Genomic DNA, 27,999 nt, shown 5'->3' on the forward strand with positions numbered 1-27,999 from the left:
AAAACACTGAATTTCAAATTCTGACTAAAAAATGATATATATCAAGGCAAAGTTCACATATGTGACTGAAATAATGTCATTGTAAGATTTTGGAGACAATATATATGTATAAATGATGAGTCAGGGGTCACTAATATGTCACAAAGGTGACTAAAATAATTTAAATTATGTAATTTTGAGGTTTAGGAGACTTAATTCTGACTGAAAATGTGTGTATATATGCAGTCACAATTGTCTTTTATATCCTAAAATCACATTATTTTAGTCACCTTATTGATACATTAGTGACCCTTGCCCCTCTCTCTCTCTATATATATATATTTTTTTTTATTATTTTTTTTTTTTTGGGTGTCCAAAAGTATTAATATATATGTTTAACTTGTGTATAAAATAAGTGTACAAAAATAAAAATGAAAAAAGTTTTTAAAATACTTTCAAAATCCCGGGTAGGAAGTGTCCTGTAGTGGTAAAACTCGTGGTGAGCCTCCTTTCACAGTTGGTGTCACGTCATCCATATAGAATATATATAGAATTTATTGTACAATGTGGGTGAGTTTTTTTGTTTTAATATTTTTTTATTGTGTGTCTCTGAGGAGGGGTGACCCGAGGGGTCGGCGGGGTAATCCGGGGTCGGTGACCACGGCGGGCTGTGTGTAGCGTTCCTGGCATTGTGGGTGTCAGTCTAGAGTGACGCCATATTTGCCGGTGCCGCCGCTGTAAACAACAAAAAGTGTCTGAGGGAGACAGACAAGAGACGCTTCAGTGGATTTCAGGACATTTTATTTGTTGTTGTGGGTGAATTGCTCTCCTCTCGGCAGTCATGTCTCTGGGAATGGCTTACAAGCCCAACCTGAACGCTCAGCAGACGCTGGCCGGCAACCACGGCACCCCGGGTGAGTGAGAGAGCGGCTGGGCAGTAAGTTGGAGCGGGGGGACGGCCGGGGCCCGGTGGATTTTAGGGGAGATCCGGGCGGAGGATACCTGGGGAGAGTTTACGGCTGGCCGGCGGAATAAGGTCACATCCTGCCACATTCCAGCTTACGGGGAGGCCCTGGAGAGCGCCGGGCGTTAGGTGGCTGCGGTGGGGCTTTCGGGGGGCGGATGAAGAGATCGTGGCCCCGGTGACAAGCGCGCCATAGATGGATCAGCAGGAACCCTTTGATCAAGTCCGTTTCAGCGCCTCCATGATCGGCTCCCCCAGGGCTGCTGATTGATCTGAAACAAGCGAGCGCTGCTGCTGGGACATCTAGTGGCGGCCTGGGGAAGTGCAGCACGCTGCTGGGTAATGTATTACTAGTGACTGCTGCTGCTGCCCATTATCTCCTTCTCACACAATATCAAATCATTGTTACCATTTGGAACGTTTGTTACATTTATTGCAGCTCAGGGCCGACCACGGATACAAATTTCAACAATACAAATGCTTGTGATTTCCTGGATAGAATAGCACTTTCTTACCATGAAGTGACAGCAATTTAAAGAATTCGAATTCATTATTACTAAAATGCCTATTAAGTATTTGTCTTTTCGGCCCTATATTAGTATAAACATCTTGTCATACTATTCCACTTAGAGGTCTGTTTTCAGTTGACCATACACCATGCAATCTGATTGGACAATTAGATCTACCACCAACTGCGCTTCTATGTGGCAGCAGGGTGGGTGGGCCTCTGGGCACAGAAATATTCATTTATATGTATTCCTCAATATAACTTTTTTGTTTTTGTGCACCAAATGCCTTTACAAACCAAGATATTACTTTATAAAAGTAGCAGCGACTTATTCAGTATCCTGTACGCAGCCTGTGCACATAGCAGAGCCGTGGGTGGGGTCCAGCAGGCTCCACTAACTACAGGAGGGGGAAGACAAGACCAGTCACCCTGCACAAAGAGAGAGAGAAGCAGTGACTGGTCTTTGTTAGGCTCCTTTCACACTGGAAGACTGATTGGGTCTGCCTGTTTTTCATTCAGCCCTAATCGGACCCTTTATTCTCCACTGTGGAGTGGCGAGTGTGAACTGATAGGTGTCTGTTTTTTACACTAGGGATCGACTGATTATTGGCAAAGCCGATATATCGAGGGCCGATATATCGGAATCGGCCCCTGAGGTTACCGATATTGCCGATATTTTGGGAAAGTGCTGTATCGGAGTGATGCCTGCAGCTAGGGGCATCACCCCGGTACCGGTGTTCATAGCCGACAGTCGGCTGTCTTGTAATGACAACCAATGCGGCTGGGAAGCTGCTCGGCTGTCATTACAAGAAGCGGGACGCCCCCCCTCCCGCCACCCTCCGCGGCTCACCCGGGTCTCCCGACCCATCCTACTTGCACACCCGCCAAAGACCCGATCAAAGCCGCATTCGGCTCTGATCGGTTCTCCATGTAAAAACCCGGTGTAACATTAGAAAACCATACCCGTGAGAAAACCATACCCTCGTCACTTCCTGTCAGGAACAGCTGAGCAGCGTAGCAGTGCGCATGCTCACAGCCCCGGAGATGTCATTGAACAGCCGAGGGCCTGACAAGTGCGCATGCTCCGAGGGTATGGTTTTCTCACTGTAGTAAGTGTAACGTTACACTTGCGGCGGTTACATTAAAACAGCTCGGCAGCAACATGGCTCATCTCCGCTCCTATCCCTGTCACTTCCCTGATCTCGGCTAATAAATATAAAAGCGGCGGCAGGTGTATGAAATCTAAATGACGGAGATGTCGGCTCCGTGATCCGCTTTTATATTTATTAGCCAAGATCAGGGAAGTGACAGGGATAGGAGCGGAGATGACTCATATTGCAGCCCAGCTGTTTTAATGTAACAGCGGCAAGTGTAACGTTACACACACTACTGTGATAAATCCATACCCTCCGTAGGTGCACCGGAAGTGACGAGGGTATGGTTTTCTCACGGGTATGGTTTTTTCACGGAACACCGGAAGTGATGTCATGACATCACTTCCGGGTACTCGGCGCCAGATTAAAAAAAATGACAGCATTCAAAACAGCCAAACTTGGAGTTTTTAATGCTTTTAAGTGCAGAGGAGGGCTTGGGGTCTTTTAGACCCACAGATCCCTCCACAACAGTACCTGTAAAAAAAAAAATGTTTAAATGTCTGAAAATATCGGCGGATACCGATATGCGATGACCAAGATATCGGTAATATAAAAAACAATATCGGTCGATCACTAGTTTACACCCGTCGACATCCAATCCAATTTGTTCTGCTGAAAACAAACAGATGGGGACCCCTTCTGTCTAGCAAATCGGATGGCGGTCGGGTGTAAACAAACAGGCAGTCTGTTTACATCCAACTGACCATAGAGGAGAGCGGGCTGTGTCTGTTTTGCCTAAGTGGAGCAGATACGGACCAGCCATCCGCCTGCTCAGCAGGGATCAGTGGACAGATTTCCCTCTGAGCAAGTAGACTCCTGGCGCAGCCCGCACCGTGTGGAAAGGGCCTTGGAGGAAGCTCTTGCGCAGAGACAAAGGGGTTGATTTGCAAAAGGCAAATAGACAGTGCACTTTACAAGTGTAATTGCACTCATTTCTCCAGAGCTTAGTGAATGTGGGGAAGCTCTGCTGATTTCCATCATCCAATCATGTCCAAGCAAAAATGCTTTTTTTTTTTTTTTTTATACCTTCACCTGATTTGGTATTAATTACAAAAGGAGGCCTCACTGCATTCTCTAAGTTTTGGGGAAAACAAATGCAACTTTAGTAAATGCCTTTAGTAAATCCACTCCAAAGTTTCACACTGGATTACAGCACAGATCTGGAAGAAATACACAAAGCACACCATGAGTCAAGTAAGAATATACCCGACTGTTGTATTTAGAAAAAAATTGCTTATTTTGGAATTCAGTGCTAAAGGATAAGTCCAGGCAAAACCTAACTAACGCTAATCCTGCTCTGTGCCACATTCTAAACCTAATCTAACTTTGTACAGCAAAAATAGCTGTACTTACCTTTTCTGCACCTGAACCAGTCTCCAGCAATGGAAGCTGTGTGCAGGAGAGGACCGACCAAAGGCTGTCAAATGAATGGGAAGTGACGTCACCCATAGACTTACTATGGGGCTTCCCTTGTCAGATGCCTCTCCTGCACCCGCCTCCACGCTGAAGCCGCCGCTGACAGCTCAGCGTGGGACCGGACTGGTTCGGCTACAGAATAGGTAAGTACAGTGATTTTTGCTTTACAGGGTTAGATAGATTAGGTTTAGAATGTGGCACAGAGCAGGTTTAGCTTTGGTTAGGTTTTGCCTGGACTTCTCCTTTAACACCCAGGCACAGCACATTAGCATCCACAGGGTCTGAGGTTCTGCACAGAGAGCACGCTCCCAGCATACTGCCTGAACTCTCGCCTACAGCCTCTGGTCACTGTTTGCTATCGGGAGCCCCATGGGACAGCTCCTGGTCATGGGACACCAAATCCCAGCAATCACATAATTGGGAAGCAAGCCTCATTCTCCCGGCATCAACACTCACTTAAAGGTGTGCCAGGAGGTGCCAGCAGGTGGTTAAGGCCCCTTTCACACGGGGCAGACTGCGGCTGCGATCTGCTTGCTCAGCAGGGGATCTCTCCACTGGTGCCCAATGATCAGGCAGGTGACAAGTCCGTGTCGTCTCCAGCTATGCAGAATGAACTCAGACTGCTCTCTTCTATTGGTGGCCGGATGTAAACCCAACTGCCCTTTAATCCGCTCCGCTAGATGGAAGGGGAATGGATCCCCATCCTTCTTTTTTTTTGGCAGATCAGATTGCATGTAGGTGGGTGTAAATTGACACATATCCGTTTACACCCACCACTCCTTAGAGGAGAATGGAGGTCTGAAAAATGGACAGGCGGACCTGATCGGAACATCCGTGTGAAAGGGGCCTAAGGTTGGCTATGCACTATACAATTTTCTTGATCAATTTTCTTTTAGATTTACCAAAACCATATAATATGAGGTCAAACCTAAACCCTTTCAATTTGTATGGAATCAGGCCGATCTTTGCACTACATAGTTGAAGGTAAATATAAAGGAAATTAAACAAGAAAATTGTATAGTGTATGGCCAGCCTAAGAGCCGGATCACACCGGGGCCACTCAGTCGCCCGACTTTGAAGCTGCCCGTGCAGCACGACTTCATCGCGGCCTGCAAACGACTTCTCTAATAGAAGTCAATGCAAGTCGCTCCGACTTCGCTCCCAAGTAGTGCAGGAACTTGAGTCACTCTGATTAGAACGGTTCCATTGCACAGAATTGAGCACTACTTGTCGGGCGACCAAGTCGCCTGATAAGTCATGGCAGTGTGAAACGGCTCAGAGTTGGTCCATTGATCGCTACATGATCCGTTCTAATAGGAGCGACACAAGTCGCTCCGACTTAGAAAAAGGGTCCTGTACTACTTCGGGGGCGACCTCGGAGCGACTTGCATAGACTTCCATTATGTGAAGTCTCTGCAAGTCGCTCCGAAGTCGTGGTGCACTGGACTGCACAAGTCGCCCCCGAAGTAGTAAGGAGTCGTGTCACCTCAGTGTGAACCGGCTCTAAGGCTCCGTTCACATGTAGGCGTTTTGGGGCGTTTTTGGGGAGTTTTTCTGCTCTAGGATCAGCTCTCAAAACGCCCAACAAGACAAATCCTATTCATTTCAATGGCCCCTGTTCACATCTGAGCGTTTTAACGCTGTAAGCAAAACGCCCACCGCTCAAAAAAGTACATGAGCTTCTTTTTGGGAAGATTACAGGCGTTTTCCATTGGTCTCTATTCAATCTAAAAACGCCTGCACAAAAAACGCCTGTAAATCGCGGTAAAAATCGCGGTAAAATTGCGGTAAAAAAACGCACGAAAACGCTACGCTCAGGTGTGAATGTAGCCTTAGAGTGTGAACTTTTAAAACATATTGAAAAGATTGTTTGTTTATTTACATTTGTCCTTCTATTGAACAATTTTGGTAAAGAGTAAGGCTCCTTTCACACGGCCGCTCCGTGTGAAAGGTCCGCTGCGGGACTTTTTTTTTTTTTTTCCCACGGAGCGGATGACATTTCTGTCATCCGCTCCGTGTGCCCCCATATCATCCCATCCGTTTGCGGATGATATGCGGACATAATGTAAGTATATGGCACTGCGGATGTCAGCGGATGACACCGCTGACATCCGATTTTCCTTCCTTTCCGTTTTTTACACGGAAGGAAAAATAGGGTTCTGTTCCGAAAAATAGACATCTGTCAATAAAATAAAAGTCAGCAGCTACAAAAAGTGACTTTTAAAAAAACATCCACTCACCTGTCCCACGGTCCAGCGATGAGCTCACCACAGCCGTCTTCTTCCTCCATCCTCCCTTGGCGGTGCCGGCATCTTAACTATGGGCACCCGGCTGTGACAGCTTGCATGCATGCCCACTGTGCGTGGGCGAGTCGCGCTGTGCATCCTGACTGTTGGATGCAATCTTCTGGGACCTGTCAGTGTCCCAGAAGTCTTCAGGGGGTAGGGAGGGAGGAGGACTTCCGTTGCCGAGTGCAACGGAAGTGGGAGCAGGTACCTGTCAAATTTGGGTACCTGCTACCCCCCCCCCCCCCCCCCCGCTCGCTCCTCAAAAGTGCCAATTGTGCAAGAGGAGCGGGGGGACGAGTCCTTAAAGCAGAACGTCCCCTTTTGGGTGGAGTTCCACTTTAAGTTCAGACGATTGTACAATCAGATTGTATTGTGTATCCCTTCGATCTAAAGCTGCGTTCACATATTGACAGTAAAGCCCCGTACACACGTACGTCTTTTGTCCAGGACTGTCCTGTCGGCTGAAAATTGCAAAAGACTGCACACGAATTTTGTCGGCCAACAACAGCCGACTGCAGAAGTGATGTCATGTGATGGTTAACTTTCCTTGTCTTTTTTATTTTCTGAGCATGCCCAGTCTTGCAAATCTGCTGATTGTCGGCTGAATTCTGTACTGACTGGCGAACAATCGGCCGTTCTGGTGACGGCCAACAAAAATTTTAAAGTCTGCACGACAGTTTCTGTTTGGCCGAAAATGCGCTGTCGGCTGTCGGAAGCATCATACTAACAAGCCTACAATCGGCCGATCGGTCGGCGGCCGAATATTTACGGCCGACAATCGGTACGTGTGTACGGGGCTTAAGGCTCTTTTCACACCAGCCGACTCCAAAGTTGCGTGATTATCAGTGCAACTTTGGAGTGCGACTTTGATACAACTTTGAAGTGACTTTGATAAGACTTTTACGCTCTCTGGCATTGACGTTGTATCAAAGTCGGATCAAAGTAGTACAGGAACCTTTTCTGAAGTGGCAGTTGTGTCATTTGGAATGCCTCCCATATGTCTATATGTTAGCATGTAAACACAACATGGGATGCTACAAGCAAAATCCCTGCGATGAGGTGAACCAGTATTGCACTGGTATTAATACTTGTAAGTATAGATACATTAAATTGTACTCTGATAATAAAGAGGGTAAACTATAGGGGTCTTAGACGACAGGACCCTGGGGGGAAGAGACTGGAGTTGCTGCCCTTGTTGCTTACCACCAAAGTAGGCCTGTGGCACTTAGTACAATTTTTGTTTTTATTACAAGAAAAATGTTTAGGTTAAAGTGAACCTTTCACCAAAAAAACATCACATCTGCATACCGATATGAAATCACCCTATATTCATGTTGCAAACTGTTGATGCTTTATAAATCCTGTATAATAATAATCATTAGTTGAACCTTTTTTGCTTACAATTACTGTTTTTCCACCTCCTGTTTCAATGAGGCAATGGTGATGTAACCATGGCCTCGCAGATGCACCCTGGGAAGATGCTGTCACATGTTCCAGGAGGCAGACCTAAAGTTCTATTCAGAGTTCCAGGAAGTAAGGGGAGTTTGAGTAATTTGCCCTTAGTGAAAATGGCCCTCCGTGAGAGGAATGGGGAGGAAAAATGAAATAGGCGTGGGAAAAGTGAAATATGCTAGAATAAAAAGCCTGCAAATATCTAGAAGTGTCTGTTTATAGATTGCCATTACTAAATGTTTCTAAAGGTGCCTTTGTTTTAATTTTTTGTGATGGGGGAAGTTTAGTTCTGCAATGTCCTACCAAAAAACAAGAATAACACATTTTTCAGAAGCAACTGTTTGCAGAGGTATCCACCTTGCTTTCTAAATATTGTCGTGCTTACCTCAGTGATATACACTCACTGGCCACTTTATTAGGTAACCCTGTTAAATTGCTGATAACACAATTTGCTTATTAGCCAATCACATATTAGCAACTCAATGCATTTAGGCATCTAGACATGGTAAAGACGACTTGCTGAAGTTCAAACGGAGCATCGGAATGGGGAAGAAAGGGGATTTAGGCTGGGTTCACACTGTGTGACGCGCGGCTCGCAGCAGGAGGTCTGGTGTGTCCCCGTTAACCCTTTCAGGTCTGAATTTTTGGCTGAATTCAGACCTGAAACAGAGCCAAAGACACACAAGACTCTTCTGCAGTGCGCTCCACGGCCTTCCTGGAAATGTGTAAGCCGGCCACACTCTCCTGTCATGCAAAATGGATGCAAGGAAACCCCCATCCAATTTACAATAGTGTGAACCCAGCCTATGTGACTTTGAACGTGGCATGGTTGTTCGTGCCAGACGGGCTGGTCAGAGTATTTCAAACACTACTGATCTACTGGGATTTTCACGCACAACCATCTCTAGGGTTTACAGAGAATGGCCTGAAAAAGAGAAAGTATCCAGTGAGCAGTTGTGTGGAAGAAAATGTCTTGTTGAGGTCAGAGGAGAATGGGCAGACTGGTTTGAGATGATAGAAAGGCAACAGTAACTCAAAAAAAAAAAAAAAGAAACACTTGATACAACCAAGGTATGCAGAATACCATCTCTGAACGCACAACACATTGAGCCTTGAAGCAGATGGGCTACAGCAGCAGACGACCACACCGGGTACTCCTATCAGCTAAGAACAGGAAACTGAGGCTATAATTTGCACAGACTCACCAAAATTGGACAATAGAAGATGGAAAAATGTTACCTGGTCTGATGAATCTCGATTTCAGCTGCGACAATCAGATGGTAGGGTTAGAATTTGGCTTAAACATGAAACCATCCTGCCTTGTATAAATGGTTCAGGCTGGTGGTGTAATGGTGTGGGCGGGATATTTTTTGGTACACTTTGGGCCCTTAAGCCCCGTACACACGTACCGATTGTCGGCTGCAAATATTCGGCCGCCGACCGATCGGCCGATTGTAGGCTTGTTAGTATGATTCTTCCGACAGCCGACAGCGCATTTTCGGCCGAACAGAATCTGTTGTGCAGGCATTTTTGTAGGCCGACAACCGAACGGCCGATTGTGCGTCAGTCAGTACAGAATTCGGCAGACAATCAGCAGATTTGCAAGACTGGGCATGCTCAGAAAAGAAAAAAAAACACGGAAAGTTAACCATCACATGACATCACTTCTGCAGTCGGCTGTTGTTGGCCGACAAAATTCGTGTGCAGTCTTTTGCACTTTTCAGCGGACAGGACAGCCCTGGACAAAAGACGGACGATCGGTACGTGTGTACGGGGCTTTAGTACCAATTGAGCATCGTTTAAATGCCACGGCCTACCTGAGTATTGTTGCTGACCATGTCCATCCCTTTATGACTACAGTGTACCCATCTTCTGATGGCTACTTCCAGCAGGATAATGCACCATGTCACAAAGCTCAAATCATCTCACCACTGGTTTCTTGGACATGACAATGTTCACTGTAATCCAATGGCCTCCACAGTCACCAGATCTCAATCGGTGGAACGGGAGATTCGCATAATGGCTGTGCAGCTGAAAAATCTGGAGCAACTGCTTGATGCTATCATGTCACTATGGACCAAAATCTCTGAGGAATTTTTCCAACACCTTGTTGAATCTATGCCACAAAGAATTTAAGGCAAAAGGGGGGTCCAACCCGGTACTAGCAAGGTATACCTAATAAAGTGGCCAGTGAGTGTATACGCAAAGGTGGTAACCATTATTATGCTACCAATATTTAAAGTAGAAATCTAGGCCAAATCTAACTAGTCTTAAAAATGTTCCCTCCCCCATTCTAACACCACGCTGAAAAAGATGTGAATACTAACCTATTTTCAGCCCACTCTGGCCCGGGCATGTGATCCCCTGTGCCAGCCAGCAGGGGAGAGCTCTCAAAAACATCTGGGAGTACCTGGAAGAGGTGATAATACTCATAGGCTTGCTATGGCCCATTTGTTGTCTGTGCTTCCTCCTCTCCCCTGCAGCCTCCACTGACACAGGGGAGCCAGATCACATGACCAGAGCAGACTAAAAATAATAAGTATGTACATCTTTCTAACACAGGTTGGTCAGCATAAATGTTATGTGCTAAAAAGACCTTTCGTAAGACTAGTTAGCTTTCGTCTGGAATTCTACTTTAAGGAAATTGATTCCAAAAACATGGTCTGTTCTTTACTACTGTTACATTTTTTGCTATCTACAAGTAACAAAAGGTGCCATATATGCCACCAACTTGGAAAGGTAGGGTCCAATCAGAATGCTGCCCCCTTGATATTGTCTGCTGGAGGTCATAGAAGGACACATGTTTGAGGATACAGATTCTTGAAGTGCCTGCCTTTGCCATCTATTACTAGAGTAAGTACATTTTTATGCCAGCTGGTTCAGCACATAAATCATGAGCTTTGCCAAATATGTCCTCCTCCAGGTTTCATATGTTTCTCAACTTCTTGCTTTTTCCGAACTAACTCCACATCTAATGGACTAGATATATGAAAGACAAAGGCATTGATTGGCCATTTTTGCCTGCTTCTGCCTCTAACGATACCAGTACTTTAGCTACATGTTATTTGGATACAGCATTCTCACAGTGCAGGCAGCAAGAAGGCTGATGTCAGTTATGCAAAGCAAGTGGTATGCATCCATTATAGCTCCATAGCTAAGTTACTAAAAAGTGAATAGATCCTTTTTTTTTTTTTGTAATCAATCAGTGCCTTTGGCTCATCTATGCATGTAAAAGAGATTTCACTATCATCTTCTTCCATACAGTTGCCCAAACTGCTGTATGTACAATCTCTAAAGTTGGATCAAGCATGCTTTTCCAACTAGTGTTTCCCAAGTCATCCTCCTGGAAGGTTTGACAGATGGCTCTGCCTACTTGCAGAAAACATAGAGTTTAAAATCCCTCCAGTAGCTCCCAGACCTAATTTCTTGTGTTTCCTCCATGCAAATCTGTACTCAGTTCTGTTTTTGTTTTGTGTCTCCACGTGGTTTTTCAGAAGTTGGCAGAGACATTCCATCCCCCCCATCCTCACTAGCCATCAACCATGTGAGCCGGCCAGTAGGACTTATGGGTTGAAGGCTAGCAGCATGGGGGGGGGGGGTTTCTGGCAATGGGGCGCACAGCACTACATCTCCCTTTAAGGGCTCTCCATGGCTCTAGCAGCAGCAGCCATCAAAAACTCTTATGAACTGCTGCTAGTCTTCTCTACCTACCTTCAGGCTGGTGGGCTGAAGTGCATTCTTCTACCTTCACGGATGTCTGGAGAGTGAACAAGACACCAGTGCTTGTATGACACGGGACTGAATAGGGAGGTAGTAAGTTGGCATCTTAGAAGTGACACGTGGGTGCCTGCAGATCACTTAAAGCGTCAGGGAGCAGTTTCTACTTCTAAAGCTTCTGGATGCCAGTTTGGAAGCCCAATGCCTGATTATTACTTTCATGAGAGGAGCATGCTCCAAACTGGAGTGTGTTGGTGGTGCTACCTGAATTTGGCATTTTAGCTGGAATCTCTGGCAGTCTTACTGTCATGAAGTAGGGAGCAGGGCATCAGCTTACCATTGATAAGACTTTAGCTTTTTGAGCTTTTTATCGCTGTACACTATAGTGGTATTGGGATGGTTGTTTTTGCCATGCACTGTGTATCCTCTTTTATGTAGCTTCTGGGGTGCAGTTTGGTGTTTTAATGCACTAGCAGACACTTACTCCAGCTGGGGGATAGAGAATCCCTTGTTTGCATATATTCCAGTCCTTTGGATGGTGTAGGGCTGCAATACAACTGGCTCCCCAGCTTACAGTGCCTTTGCGAAAGTATTCAGCCCCCTTGAACTTTGCGACCTTTTGCCACATTTCAGGCTTCAAACATAAAGATATAAAACAGTATTTTTTTGTGTGAAGAATCAACAACAAGTGGGACACAATCATCAAGTGGAATGAAATTTATTGGATATTTCAAACTTTGTTAACAAATAAACTGAAAAATTGGGGGTGCAAAATTATTCAGCCCCTTTACTTTCAGTGCAGCAAACTCTCTCCAGAAGTTCAGTGAGGATCTCTGAATGATCCAATGTTGACCTAAATGACTAATGATGATAAATAGAATCCACCTGTGTGTAATCAAGTCTCCGTATAAATGCACCTGCACTGTGATAGTCTCAGAGGTCCGTTTAAAGCGCAGAGAGCATCATGAAGAACAAGGAACACACCAGGCAGGTCCGAGATACTGTTGTGGAGAAGTTTAAAGCCGGATTGGATACAAAAAGAGTTCCCAAGCTTTAAACATCCCAAGGAGCACTGTGCAAGTGATAATACTGAAATGGAAGGAGTATCAGACCACTGCAAATCTACAAAGACCTGGCCGTTCCTCTAAACTTTCAGCTCATACAAGGAAAAGACTGATCAGAGATGCAGCCAAGAGGCCCATGATCACTCGGGATGAACTGCAGAGATCTACAGTTCAGGTGGGAGACTCTGTCCATAGGACAACAATCAGTCGTATACTGCACAAATCTGGCCTTTATGGAAAAGTGGCAAGAAGAAAGCCATTTCTTAAAGATATCCATAAAAAGTGTATTTTAAAGTTTGCCACAAGCCACCTGGGAGGCACACCAAACATCTGGAAGAAGGTGCTCTGGTCAGATGAAACCAAAATCGAACTTTTTGGCAACAATGCAAAACGTTATGTTTGGCGTAAAAGCAACACAGCTCATCACCCTGAACACACCATCCCCACTGTCAAACATGGTGATGGCAGCATCATGGTTTGGGCCTGCTTTTCTTCAGCAGGGACAGGGAAGATGGTTAAAATTTATGGGAAGATGGATGGAGCCAAATACAGGAGCACTCTGGAAGAAAACCTGATGGAGTCTGCAAAAGACCTGAGACTGGGACGGAGATTTGTCTTCCAACAAGACAATGATCCAAAACATAAAGCAAAATCTACAATGGAATGGTTCACAAATAAACATATCCAGGTGTTAGAATAGCCAAGTCAAAGTGCAGACCTGAATCCAATTGAGAATCTGTGGAAAGAACTGAAAACTGCTGTTCACAAACGCTTTCCATCCAACCTCACTGAGCTCGAGATGTTTTGCAAGGAGGAATGGGCAAAAATTTCAGTCTCTCGATGTGCAAAACTGATAGAGACATACCCCAAGCAACTTACAGCTGTAATCGCAGCAAAAGGTGGCGCTACAAAGTATTAACTTAAGGGGGCTGAATAATTTTGCACGCCCAATTTTTCAGTTTTTTATTTGTTAAATAAGTTTGAAATATCCAATAAATTTCGTTCCACTTCATGATTGTGTCCCACTGGTTGATTCTTCACAAAAAATTACAGTTTTATATCTTTGTTTGAAGCCTGAAATGTGGCAAAAGGTCGAAAAGTTCAAGGGGGCCGAATACTTTCACAAGGCACTGTACCTCAAGTACAACTGAAGTCTATATTTTGTGGTATGTCTACAGTGCTACGAAGGGCACCTATATCAACATGCTTAGTAGTATATGCTTTAAATTCTATATTGGAGGTCAGAATGTATGTAGCACATTTATGTGGTTGCATTGTAGCCAACACCTCTTGGTAGGTTCAAATCAGATCTTCAAACGGTACATGGTCTATGTGTATTGCCAAATACCCGCACAGGTATGGTAAACCTAATTTTACTAACAAGATCTGTTGTTTTAGCTATTGTGATATTTTTTTCTCAGTAATCATAATACAATACAGAAAAGCTTATTACATTGTAGTTGTATGTATAATGGAAGTGTTGCAGTTTAATTATGTAGCATTCTTATACATGGTTTACCCAAATCAATCCTCCAGGACAGCATATGAGAGTGACTCTCCTCACTTGGAACAGGAGACCAGCGGATGGACAATAAATGCTAGAAAAACACCTCCAGTTTTACTGTATTTCCTCGAGGCCTAGCAAGAAAAGCAATAGTTTCATGCTATGTTCTTTTCTTTGTCCTTGATGCTAGTTGCAGGGGCCTCCCTATCTTTTTGGAACCTTTTTATGCAGAAACAGTGGGACCTGGCAGTCATAATAGCAGTGCTGTGGGAGCAAGCTTTTTTTTCCTTCCAAAAGTACAAGAGCTCTCATTATAGTTCTACTGGGCAGTGAAGAAATAAAACGTGCCTCCTGGAACATGACATTTTTAAATTCTTGGAGAAAACTCCTCAGCCAACAATGCATACTTGTTATGAAGGAATCCTCTGGATCGTTCATAGGTCTTGATTCGATGAGTGAAGAAATGACCACTACTTTTTTGTCATTACGCTTCTTACTTTAGGACTTGCCTAGGCATCTCCAGGGCCTAATTCTGTTCCAGGTCTGCCTAGTACGACCACCTTGGTACCCCCAACTAGCGAAAATTTAGAAGACTTTTAGCAACCTGAGAATTGAGCCATCTCCTTGGAAAATTTTGTAAAGCAAGAGTGCAGAGAAGAGTCCATTGAGAGTAAACCCTAAACATTTATGTTGCTAACTTTAAAAAAGCCAATCACAGTACACTTAGCTAATGGCTCCTGCTGCTGTTCGAGTTCCTATGTGAAGATAAAGAGAGGGGAGAAGAGATCCAGGGCTGTACATTGCTGAGGGGAGAAGTGATGCAGCAGTGTACAGTGTTGGATCTCTTCTCTCCTCTCTTCCCCCTTCCCCTTCACACAGGGAAGGCGGTTCACACTAGCGCGACTTGTCAGGCGACTTGTCAGCCTGACAAGTCACGCTCCCTCGCGGTCCATTGACCGCTACAGGACCCGTTCTAAAAGGAGCAACACAAGTCGCTCCGACTTAGAAAAAGGGTCCTGTACTACTTCGGGGCGACCTCGGAGCGACTTGCATAGACTTCCATTATGTGAAGTCCCTGCAAGTCGCTCCGAAGTCGTGGTGCAATGTAATGCACAAGTCGCCTCCGAAGTAGTAAAGAGTCGTGTTGCCTCAGTGTGAACCGACTCTTAGTATCACTTTAAGGGAGATGTTTTGGAAAACTATATGAAGCAAAACAATGTTTACATAGTTGTCCCACCAGAGAAGGTGGAAGGTAGTAACCCAGAAGACTTTGTGGAATCCTGGCTTGTACAGTATCTACTTTCGGAAAGGATGCCTTCCCACCCCACACATTGTTTGTGGATTCAGCAGTGAACACTACAGAACAATTTACAAATAGCCATATGTCCTCTGCAAGATCTAGGTTGGCTGATAAACCAGGAAATATTGTGTCTGTAACATTTTTGGCCAGACAGTGGCTCAAGGAACAGAACTGGACCTTGGATATGCAGAGGCATTACCAGGTGGACCTTCTCTGCATCAATGACAAAGCCTTTGGCAGAAGTGCTGCAAGCTGGCATCTCACCTTTAGTAGGTGATTTTTCTCTTGTCATCTCATATACTGTCCTGGAAGATGATTTGGGAAAACAGTTAGTTAGCTGGTAACTCAATTTCCAGGAATCTTTCAGGACAGCAGGGTATTCTCCTCCCCTTATAGTTTGTTTTATATGTTGGGCATTGTTTTATTCTTGTTATTGGCCTTCTGTTCTTGTTTGTTACTGGGGATTCCAGCTAGTTTTGGCCTTTTAATAATTGCAGATAATGTGTTTCCTGTTACAGGTGGGCAGAACAACTCTCATATGCTGTCCTGGAAGATTCATGGAAACTCAATTACCAGGTAACTCTTTTTTTTTCGTATGTTGCTATATCAGTGGCTTTATCCATATAAACTATTCATTCAGCCATCCAGTACTTGTCTGCATTTACATTCCTAGCCTTGTACACTTCATGCTTGGGCAGTTGCTGTGGTGTTTTTGTTAGTCTAAGGCAGCCATTCTCAACCAGGTTTCTGAGGAACCCTAGGGTTCCTCCAAAGCATACTAGGGGGTTCCTCGAGCTGTGGCTGATTGACCTCCCATCTGATGATACCTTCATAATTACAGGGCCAATGCCACATGGCAAAACCAACAGTTTGCAAGCTATAATATTTTTGGCTGTCTGTAAGGCTGGCATCCTATCACCACTGTAATGATTTCAATCTTCTCAATCACCACCTATGTAAGCTGCATTATCTATATTGACCCTGTGACAGGAGTCACTTTGGCTGGAGGGCTCGTGGAACCCAGATTACTTTAGAGAGGTCAGGAAACCCCTTGTCCCGTTCATTTGGTTTAGTAAGGGTTCCCGGAGATCTGAAAATTATTTTAAGGGATCCTATGTGATAGAAAGTTTGACACTCTGGTTAAGATGACCCAACATGGTGATTTAGTGTTTACATGCCTTGCAGCACTGGAATTCTGGGTTCATTTTCTGCTATGACTACAATCTGCAAGAGCAGACTCTGAGTATATGAAGTACCAGTATATGTTTTTACATGTGGCTTATGGGGTATCAATCCTATGTTTTTTATGACCTCATATATAGATTCAGGGTTCTGTTGTTTGAATGACATGTTTCATGCATCACATTATTTGCTTTTATACATTTGTTATGGTTATTTACACTTTTTTTTTTTAGTATTGTGGCATAAAGTTTAATTGCAGCACAAGCTCATACCAGTCACTTCATTATATACAACATGGTGTTTAAAGGTTAAGTTCCATTTAAAACAAGGCTTTGGGAAGTAAGGAGATATAGGCATTGGTTGCATGCTAAAAATACATTTTGCTTTTCCTCTCAAGTAAACTGTCCTGGGGGATGCCTTGGAAAAACATGAGTTATTACATAAAAACTCATTTACCAAGAATCCTCTAGGAGGGTGAGTCTCCCTTTTTTTAATGTTTGTGTCATAATATTTTTGTCCAAAGGAGTCATCTTGCTTATACTGAAGCTGGAAGCTACTGGAGGGCTTTTAAACTCTAGGTCTTGTATTTCCTGCAGGCAGGCAGAGTTATCTCAAGTAAACCATCCTGGAGGATTCCTGGAAAAGAAGTATCCAGAAGTATCAGGTAATAACTTGTGTTTTCCATTGACATCTGGTTAACATAGGTCCGCAGCCCTAGTGTCTAAGCTGTTTAAAACTACATGGGCACTATGTGGTTGATTTACTAAAGGAAAATATAGATGGTGCACTTTGCAAGTGTATTTGCACTCATTTTCCTCAGAGCTTTGTAAATGTGGTAAAGCTCTGCTGATTTCCATTATCCAATTTATGTGCAAGAAAAAAAATGCTGTTTTGTTTTTTTAATATCCCTTGCACTTGATTGGGTATTCTTTATAAAGTGAAGCTTTATCAAATTTACATTTACTAAGGAAAATGAGTGCAACTGCACCTGTAGCTCATGTAAAATGTAAAAGACCATTTTCATTCATTCTATCTTATGTACAGTTAGTTTTTACTGTTTTCCATTTTTATGTTTTTTTTTTTTTTTCCCAACAGCTGTAAGTGCACATTCTCCCTCTACTAGCATAGCATCATCCGCACAATACAGACAGCTGGTGAATGACTATGGACCCCCATCCTTAGGATATACTCAGGTAATACTGAAGTGTAACTACAGACAACTTTTGCATGTCAGTTTTGAGTGGAGTGGGGAATGGTTAGAACCACCACCAGGTTTTATTGCAGGCTGTGGCTTTGCTGGGAAGGTTTGCACTTATATGCCAAAGCTATATGCAGGAGGTGCCTGCTAAATACATTCCAGTGGCACTTAGGAAGCGTTAATGTAAAAACGACTATAACATTTTCTTTTAATTAAACCTCAAGAAGCTAAAATACCTGGTTATGCTACTTGAACTATTTAGCACCAAGCCTAAAACTGCCAAGGTACAGTACAAACTTGAGTTTAGGAAATTTTGCATTTTTTTTGCCAAAGCTCCTAAACTCAACTCCAAAAAAGCCAATGCCAATGTACACATAGGCTTTTACCAGAGTTGCTGCGGCGAGGGGAGCTTTAAACTCCCTCTCTTGAATCACGTTCAGGATAAGAACGTTTTGACAACCAGCCGCTGGAAAATGCAAACCGTGATTTTGACGTGTTTTGCGTTTTTCCGCGGCCGGTGGTCAAAGTAGGCTGTGTTTACATGAAGCCTTAAGGAAAAACAGTTCTTGTTGCTCTTTAGTCAAACATAAAGCTACATTGCAGACTAGCCCTACAGTGCTTTATCCAGTACCGTTGGTCTGCCTGGTAATTTTTTCTCATAATAGAAATTTTTACCATAAAAACCAACTGCAACCAATACGTTTTTTTCCTTAGTTTTAGTGTGAGAAAGGATTAGAACCTCTGTCAGGATTTTTTGAATGCATTTGTTGGGTGATTTGTCCTAACTTTCTGATTATTTGATATATATCAGACAGAAAGAGGAAGGACATATCTCGCTAACGGGTACACAGACTGCACTGCAAACAATAATTCTGCTTCAATTTCCCTATATTGCAGAAGTCAGATACATATATAGTAGTATAGAATATGATAACAAGAGCTGAAATCAGATTTTCTTTTACGTTCATTGACGGACACAGCTCTTCTAGTCTTGTACCACCTACACGAGTAGGCAGAAAAAGAACACAGCACCACCTATGGGCAATCCTAGCTGGTGGAAACCCCTCTGTGCTATAGGCAATCCAATTATTTCTGCCTAGTGTTTCAGGAATGAGGACCTAGTTCCCTGCTGGGATTTTTTTTCCTGTAGAGATCTTCAATCAACAGCCCAGCCCGGCTGGGCAACGAGCTGGATAATCTAGATCCAGTGGTCACCCCAGTCTGGCCAACAAGTGCACGCAGGCATTTAGCTATGCGCTTTGTTGGCTGCGAGAGCCCCATCCTGTAACATGGTGGCCAGTGTGTTAGATGTCTCGCAGGAACTTGTATGACCAGGCCCCTGATCTCTGTGTCAGTGTTACCCTGGCAGACAGCACCCCCACTGCGGAGAAGAGGATTTGTCTTGGTAGTGTTACCTGCATGCTCTGCTGAATTGAAAAGTAGATGCCCCCCCTTCCCTCCCTCGGCGCAGGCTCTGCCGGGTTCCCCTCCTCCCTTACATGCTACTGTGATGGGGAGTCTCTCTGGGCCACAGTGCTTCCATGTGTCGGGTAGCCCTACTTGTGTTCCCAGACAGGCGGATGTTCCCCTGGTCTCGGTCAGAGGATGTCCGCCAGTGCCATTATGACTCCATTGCATGTGAGCCCCCTTCCCACTCCCCTCCAGCCTTGGTGATCTGTCTTTGTGCCTTTTTCTAGGGGGGTATCTTCACTGGTTCGTGGATCCTCTCTGCTCTCGACAAATAGGTTCACAAACTATGTTTGTCGGGCTATAAGATAAGCTTTCATTTCTGTCGGCCATAGAAATTCTTCCTTTCCAGTCTTCGTCTTTCCCTGTTTCACCTGCAGGCTCTCTACGAGTTGGTGCAGGATCTGCTACTCCTGGAAGTGTTTACCTATATTCCGGGTCCAGAGAGGTTTCAAGGGTTTTACTCCAGCTTGTTTCCGATGACGGAAGGTGTTCAACTGGTCCTGGACCTCGAGGCCTCCCATTGGTTATGAAGGTGCAAAATTTCAAGATGGAATCCATCCATTTGGTGGTGGCCTCCCTTCATTAGGGTTTTTTTTTCTGGCCCCCATAGACATTAAAGTATAACTAAAGGCAAAACTTTTTTTTTTAGTTTTGGACAAAGTGCAGAGGGATTAGAACGCTCTCTATTTGTCCTGTTTACCATAATCATTGAAAGTGAAAGGAAAAGAAAATCCCAAATTTTGGGTTGTCCCCAGAAAAGTAATAGAGGGAAAATCTTCCAATGGGGATACTAGTTCTGGTGACCTAAGGGTCCCCAGGAAATTCCCTTAATTTGCAAGGATTTCCTCACTTCCTGTTTGGCTATGGGACAGGAAGGGATGGGAAATCTCCACAATGGGACACAGATGGCGACAAAAATGTGACAGGAGCTCTAGCCATAATGAAAAAAAAAAAGGTTTGCCTGTAGTTCTACATTAAGGATGCATTCCTACTCATTTTGCATATATGCCGGGCACAAATGCTTCTTAAGTTTTGCGGTTGGGGATGCGTGATATCAGTTTGTGGTGCTCCCCTTAGGCCTGGCCTCCACCCCCCCCCCCCTCCGGGGTTTTCAAGCTGCTGGTTTCCGATCCTGGTGTTGCTGAGATAGTGGTGGATTGCAGAAATTTGCTAACTGGATGACCTCCTCCTGCGGGTGGATGCTCATTGTCTGCTGATGTACTAAGTAGTGATCATGATGAGCTCACTGCAGGAATTGGATGGGTCACCAGCTTGTCCAGCTGGGGTTGAGATGAAGGGGGGGGATCCTGGGATTGAGATCAGCGCAGAGCCACTGGCTCTCAAGCTTCGGGCACACCCTGGAGTGGTGGGTAATGGTGTTGGACAATGTCACAACAGTAACTTATGTCTCCCTCCAAGATGGTATGAGGAATGCGGCCGTGGCCCTGGAGGCTTCACATGCTGACTCCTTCGGCCATGTGCATTTCCAACCGTGGAAAGTTTACCTCAGTCATCAGACACTGGATCAGGGTGAGTGTTCAACACCCTGAAGTGTGTTGTCAGATCTTTCTGCAGTGGGGCACGCAGGACACAGATCTTCTGGCATACCATCTCATCAGGAAGGGGTTAAGGTTCATGTGAAAGTGAAGTATCCCCTGGTGGATGTGATTGAGTCTCTGGTGACGCCGTGGGGCCGTTTTTTGTCTCATTTATGCTTTTTCTCCTTTCCAACTCCTGCCCCATCTGCTTCGCAGGCTAAAGCCCGTAGGAATTCCAGTCATTATGGTGGCTCAGGATTGACCTTGACAGTTTTCCTCTGCCGCCAAGGGACCTCAACTAGTCTTTCGGTCCTTCAGAAGTCTACCTTTGAAAAAATCAGGGATATCTCCCTGCTGACGCTCACTCAGATGGTCTCGTTGTTTGGAGGCTATCACCTTTGCACGTCACGTGTCGGAAATGGCAGTTTTCTCCTTATTTGGCTTTACACAGGGGGAAGGTGGTTCTCCGCTGTGTCCCTCCTCCCTTCCGAACGTGGTGTCTGATTTTGACCCGAATTTAGATATTGTTGGCAGGCAGACCATGGAAAAGCCTAATGACTTTCCCTGCCATCATTTCTCAATGGATCGGGCAGGGGGTTGTTTAGACTTCTGCCATTAAACTGAGGGTTCCGCCCTTCCCCATTACAGCATACTCTTCCAGGTTGATTAGTGCTTCCTGGGCTTTTAAACATTAGGCACCTGTGTCACAAATTTGCAAGTTGGTTAACTGGTCTATGTACGTATTCACCAAGTTTTATATAGTTGCTGTGTTTGTGTCTTTGGATGCTAGGTTTGGCGCACAGGTTTTGGGGGTGGCGGTTTTGAGGTTCCTTGTTTCCCTTTTTGAGGTATTGCTTTGGGACATCCCAATGGTCAAGACTAGAAGGTTAGTGTCTGTCAATGAACGTAAGAGATCTGGATTTTTTGTTACTCACAGTAAAATCCCTTTGTTTGAGTTCAATGACGGGCAAAACACCCACCCTCTAGTTGGTTCTTTTTTTCTTTTACTGCTTTGTGACTAACTGGCTTGCCTATAGAAGAGAGGAGTTTTATACTGGTTAGGACTGCCCATAGGGGGTGCTGAGTTTTGTTTTTTTATGGCTAGTGTACTACTCCTGTGGGTGGCAATATAACCCATTGGTCAATACTAGAGGAGCTCTGTCTGTCAATGAACTCAGAGAAAGGGATTTTACTGTGAGTAACCAAAAATCATTTTTTTGTAAAATCTTTTTCTTCTAATCCTTTAAGGAACACATGAACTCAGAAACAGGAAGTTGGGACACTGGCAAACAGAAAAATCATAAGCCAGCCCCCATATAACCCCTCCTCTAGATGGGGATAACTCTAACTGATAATGTCCTGTATTCTCTGCCTCTGGACTGTTATCAGCTCACCAGATTTCTGACTTTTTCTGAGTGTTTTGGGCAGCAATAGAAGCCAGATTAAAGTTACTACCAACACAGGACAGGGAACCATACCAGCTGATTCAAATTAGGATTTCAAGAGGGAGTTGTCTCACTGTCAATAAAATCCCTAACGGAGAGCATCCATAGTTGGGAAGAACCACCATTTTTTTTCAAATTCCCTCCCAAAGGGAAAAAAACTCCAACACACTCTTAAGTGTGTCCCAGGAGTTTTTGGAGTATCTCAAATCCTGGAGGAGGGACTCAAATAAAAAAATGTAGCTATAAGGTTTTTGCAACTGCAAGAGACCTTGAAAAGAGACCTGCAAGATACACAGGGGCATATCTGTGTATAGTTTGTTGCATTTAGAGGCAGTAAAACACTGTCCCTGGATGCAGCAACACTGTGCTATGGCTGAACACAGACTGATTAGTAGTGGACAGTTTGTGTGCAACCAAAACTCTGCATAAATGCTGATACTGGAGTCTGGACACACTCTGTCTGCTTCCAGCATTGGTCAGAGGCTCTATTCGCATGTAAGTGCTCATATCAAACAGAGGTGGCACTGGCCATTGATTTGCACAGAATACTAATCCGACAACTGCTGCTGGTTGCACACAGTGTGTGCGGGCAGCATTTACAATGGATGGCAAGAATCTACTGATTCTTGACATCGGACACACCTGGCTGCTGCTATTTGGCCATGTGAATTTAGCCTGAGGGCATGGAACAGCAGTCTGATCCTCCAGTTGTAGTGTAATATGCACTGCATCTATAAGATTTTAAATAACCTCACTGTTCCAGGCTAGCTCCAGATATTAAGTCCTGTGAGGTCTGGGTATGGTCTCCAAAGCTAGTGCTGAGGAGCTGTCGATCTGTATAGCTGCAAAGCAGAGGCCAGCTCAAGCAGCAGAGTCTTGATTGAAGTCATTGAGTATAATACATGACAGAGGTGTAGTAAGAATCCTGAAGTCACTAAGGACAAAATACTACAAGGTTAGAAGACTAGGCAGAGCTGAACAAAAGACCTCCAATTCCTAGGACACTAGCAAAAACAGTGAGGCATGCAGGCCTGTAAGTGGCAGTGTGATCTGACTTTTTCTGAATTTGTGTGTCCCTCAATGGGTGATGGTAAATGTATTTAAATGTAATTCAACAGTAATTACAGTTGAATTTGGGTTGTACAGTTGTAATGACTGCCTTCTGTTTGCTATACTGTTTTTAGAGTACAACCAGCAATCAGGTACCCCAAAGCAAGTATGCAGAGCTTCTTGTCATCATAGAGGAACTCGGTAAAGAAATTAGACCAACTTATGCAGGCAGTAAAAGCGCAATGGAGAGACTAAAAAGAGGTAAGGTCGTGTTTAATCAATTTAATATTTATATTTTATTACAAACTTTAAAACCTAGTGAGGGGAAATATTCAAAACTGGAGCATTCACAATCTGGAGTAGCTGTGTGTGACAACCAGTTGGCTTCTACCTTTCAGCCTAAAGATACAAGCTGATTTGTTACCACGAACAGCAGCTCCAGTTTTGATAAATTCCCCTCAATGCATATAAAGCAAGAATTTTTCTTTTATCTTGGATTTAAAGTGGAACTATAGCTGTTTAGAAAAATGGTAGTAGGAAAGTTTTTTTACTTGCTGCAGAAGAGGCATATCTTTTCTGCAATAAAGTCTTCTTACCTTCCTATTCATATTCTTCTTTTGGGTGTGCGCTGTGCTGAGCAGCGAAGTGTACAATCCTGATCCCTGCTGGGTACCAGGATAAATGAACTCCCATACACATGTGCGGATGTTATGTCATCCCAGACTGACCAATCAAGATGGCTGAAGATTTGGAGTGTGGGAGAAACTAAATAGAAGATTTTAACGCTGATGTGGGAGTTTGGGGAACGTAGCATTGCTAAACCAGAGGTGAGTATAGTTTCACCTTTAGGCTCCATGTACACAGGACGTTAGAAAAAACGTGCTGCAAAGCTAGTTCTGATGCCAGGAAAAAGCAGCTGTTAAACGTGCTTTCAGTAGCTTTTTCCATTGGCGTTATTGCACGTTTGGCCACGTTCCTTTTAGCAGCGTTTTTTCTGCCTCCATTCAAAATCAATGATTCCGACTTGCGGTGTGATTTGCGCTTTGAGAATCTTGAGGGGGAACTCCACACCCAAAATGGGAAAAAAAAAACTGCGTGGGGGTCCCCCCCAGGTTCCAAACCAGGCCCTTCGGGTCTGGTATGGAATTTGAGGGTAGACCCACGTCGAAAAAAAACGGCGTGGGGTCCCCCCCAAAATCCATACCAGACCCTTATCTGAGCATGCAGCCCGGTAGGGCAGGAAGGGGGAGGGGACGAGCGAGCGGCCCCTCCCCCCCCCCCCCCCGGAACATACCAAGCCACATGGGGGAGCTCTGCACCCCCCCCCCCAAAGCACCTTGCCCCCATGTTGATGAGGACAAGGGCCTCATCCCCACAACCCTGGCCGGTGGTTGTGGGGGTCTGCGGGCAGGGGGCTCATCAGAATCTGGAAGCCCCCTTTAACAAGGGGGCCCCCCAGATCCCGGACCCCCTCCCTATGTGAATGGTTATGGGGTACACTGTACCCCTACCCATTCACCCCATAAAAAGCAGTTCCCCCTCAAGATTCTCACAGCGGAAGTCGCATCATCCTGATCCGACTTGCGTTGCGCCTTCCATTCAAATCAATAGGCTCCCATAGGGAACCATTGATTTTGAATGGAAGAAAAAAAAACGTATAACGTGGCTGAACGTACTTCATCGCGTTCGGTCCCGTTTTTGCGTTTGAAACACCGGGAAACACACGTTCGAACGCAAATAATTGCATTCCAGAAAACGTTCCTGAACTCAACTGCCTGCAAATGACTGTAAACGACCCTGTGTACATGGACACATAAGATAACATGTAGGTGGGTTCATGGGCTTCTGAAAAAAACGCCCAACTGCTCCTAAACGGCCATTTACAACGTCCCATGTACATGGAGCCTTAAAGCGGTGTTCCAGCCTCCCCCTCCAAAAATTAAAAGTCAGCAGCTACACATACTGTAGCTGCTGACTTTTAATATTAGGACACTTACCTGTCCTGGAGTCCAGCGATGTCGGCACCGCAGCCGATGTTTCCATCGGCTGTCGGGTGCTGCCGACACCATTGCTGGTGAGGGAACCCAGCAGGGAAGCCTTACAGCTTCACGGGCGGGCCCCTAATGCGCATGCGTGAAGCGCGCTGCACATGCGCATTGGCTCGGCGGCGGGGGAAGGAGAAGGGGGCCAAACTTTCGAGGGACAGCGCCACGGCGCCGTCTCCCGGAAGTGGGGAACAGGTACCTGTCAAAAACAGGTACCCGTTCCCCCCCCCCTCCCCCCTGAAAGGTGCCAAATGTGGCACCGGAGGGGGGAGAAAGCAAATGAGCGGAAGTTCCACTTTTAGGTGTAACTCCTCTTCAATGTGGAAGGGTTATAGGGGTCTGTGAAGTTTCTATTTCTCTGTACCGTTGGGAGATTTCACAATTTGAGCTGGTGACTGGTGCAGAGAGTGATGGGAATTCAACATTTATGAGTTGTCACAGGAATAGAAGGGGAAATGTTCTAATGGGTAAACCTGTTCTGGTGACAACCATATAAGGTTTTTTTTTACACCTGCGGGAATGTGTGCAAAATTGCTTTCCCACAACACCGCAAAACACGCTGCCTTTTTGCAGATGCATGGTGATGCCATTAATTTGTAATGAAATCCCTATGCATCTTACTAACTCACATAAGCACTCCCATGTTTTTTGGTGCAAAAAAAAAGACATACCTATGCTTTAAATCCCAATAGTTTGTACATGTATATAAATAATCTGATAATTTATATACATGTATAAACTATTGGTATTTGAGCACAGATATTTCTTGTTTTTGTTGCAATGCAGGTCAGTGACAAGACCTGAACCAGACCTCTCCCCCAGCTTGTGTCAATGCCAACATGTGGCAGACAGTGTCCACAGTATCATTTGCAGTGGCAAAGCAGAGTAGGACTGGCCATAAGAGGCATTACTTTGACACAGTTGGCCGGTTTAAACATTTATTCCAATGTGTAAAGTGAAAATCCTGTTTTTTTTATGGCATAGTTTGCTGGAAAGGGTGTATAGCAGTGTGCAAATGGTTCATCCAGAATTTGTAATTTTTTTTTTTTTGCTGGTGTGGTGCAATTTTTAAAATGGGTCAGGCTCTTTTGTGTGTGTAGGGCAGCCCACTGAAATTAATGAGCTCCCCTAAACGCAATATGAGGGAATGTGCAAAAAAGCATGAGGGGGATTTCCTCTCCCTATGGAGATGTTTGCTCTTAAGCCCCTTTCACACTTGCGGACCGTTCAGATCCGCCTGTCAGTTTTTCAGGCGGATCTGAACGAATGCCCAATGCATCTCTATGGGGCATCGGATATCAGCGGAGACCTGTCCACTGACATCCGATCTTGTCCGTCAAATCCGGACGGATGGAAACCCTATTTTCCATCCGTCTGGCAGATGAGATTGGATGAGAACGGACAGGCGGCCCGTTCTCTTCCGATTCCCCCATAGAGAACAGTGGGGACCTGACCTCTGTCTTTGCACAGAGCGCGGAAACAGAGCTGCCATTCGCCTGTTTAGCGGGGGATCGGCGGATCGATATCCCGCTGAGAAAAACGGAGTCCGCCGACGGACATGTGTGAAAGGGGCCTTACTTTCTGCTGTGTCAGGAGTCTTAATAAAGCAATAAAAAAAGTTTGGACTTTACATAAAGCACACTTTTCAAGAATCCTTGCAGGTTCCAGCTGGTTGTTGTATTTGATTGGCTGCTGATGTCTACATTAATTTGTTCATGGCTTAATGTACATCACCTGTTTTTTGTTTTTTTTTCATAGGAATTATCCATGCAAGGGGCTTGGTACGAGAATGTTTGGCTGAGACAGAACGAAATGCAAGATCCTAGCTGTGCCCAATACCACACGTCTAAAGCATACAAAGATATTTCTTTCTGGATTTTTAAACCTTCAGGGCAGTCTTTCTGATTATTTAGCTAGAGGGAGCCGTATCATTCTTCGGGAGCCCTCTAATGTACTGTAAAGCTGCTAATCCTACGATGCAATTTTTACTAGTAAACAGAATTTCCATATATATATTTAAAAGTATTGCTGACTCTTTCAGATAATTTTTCTAAGAGTCCAAGGAAATTCATGATGTTTTGCATCATAAGCTGCAATATATTTTCCTTATCTTCCTGGTATGTTTATATCCAGGTTACATCAGTGTTTACGTGTTACAATTTGATGCTTCATATTTTGTGTTGCTTTTTCAAGAACAAGGGATTTTTTTTTTTTCCTTGCAATTATTATTCTTTTGGTTAAAGGACCAATAAACCAAATCTGCATATAAACCTGAGTTGCCAGAAAAAAAGTGATCTCCTATGACAAGTTATCGTTTATGGGGCGAGGTAAATAGCTGAAAGTTTTTGGGGAAACTTGGATGAAACAGGTTTGAATGTGGTTCCAATTACTTTTGTTTTCCTAAATTGTCTGCCTGCACCACTCCCCTTATCCACCTGCCCCCTCTATTGAGCAATGAGCTGAGCATTTAACTATATGGAGCACTCTTTACAGCAGACTTTCCAGAGGGCATAGCCTGCCTGCCTGCCTACGGATATGGCCATCTTAAAGTGTATGCATAGCCAAACCATTTGGAGGTTTACCTTTTTACTTCTGTTCTGTGGACAACTGTAAAATGTTGGGTTTCTGAACAGTTTCTGTTTCAGTTACAATGGCCAACAGAGAGGTTGAATCTCCCTAGTGGGAAATAGAAACCAATACAAGTTTGACATGGATTCTAACCCTT

The 27,999-nt window shown here is 44.6% G+C and overlaps 1 protein-coding gene across 2 annotated transcripts; it reads left to right on the top strand.

Annotated features, from left to right (window-relative positions):
- Positions 1-625: 625 nt before the first annotated feature.
- Positions 626-27,999, top strand: CDK2AP1 (cyclin dependent kinase 2 associated protein 1). 2 transcript variants are annotated; one of them, XM_082271100.1, is made up of 6 exons: positions 628-893; positions 15,865-15,922; positions 17,125-17,192; positions 17,624-17,721; positions 23,364-23,490; positions 27,033-27,999. In XM_082271100.1, the coding sequence occupies exons 1-6, from the start codon at positions 821-823 to the stop codon at positions 27,098-27,100; spliced, it is 492 nt and encodes a 163-aa protein (XP_082127226.1). In that variant the 5' UTR covers positions 628-820; the 3' UTR covers positions 27,101-27,999. The 2 variants fall into 2 exon arrangements, with proteins under 2 accessions (XP_082127227.1, XP_082127226.1); XM_082271101.1 differs by lacking the exons at positions 15,865-15,922; positions 17,125-17,192 and having other exon boundaries at positions 626-893.

This window comes from Pelophylax lessonae, assembly GCF_965119305.1.
Source record: "Pelophylax lessonae genome assembly, chromosome: 1".
NCBI lineage: Eukaryota > Metazoa > Chordata > Amphibia > Anura > Ranidae > Pelophylax > Pelophylax lessonae.

Excerpts from the sequence above, each read along its gene's own strand:
- CDK2AP1 (XM_082271100.1), top strand. The coding sequence starts at position 821 with ATGTCTCTGGGAATGGCTTACAAGCCCAACCTGAACGCTCAGCAGACG. Across the intron at positions 15,923-17,124 it reads CATGGAAACTCAATTACCAG|GCAGGCAGAGTTATCTCAAG; the intron begins GTAACTCTTTTT and ends TATTTCCTGCAG. Across the intron at positions 23,491-27,032 it reads AATGGAGAGACTAAAAAGAG|GAATTATCCATGCAAGGGGC; the intron begins GTAAGGTCGTGT and ends TTTTTTTCATAG.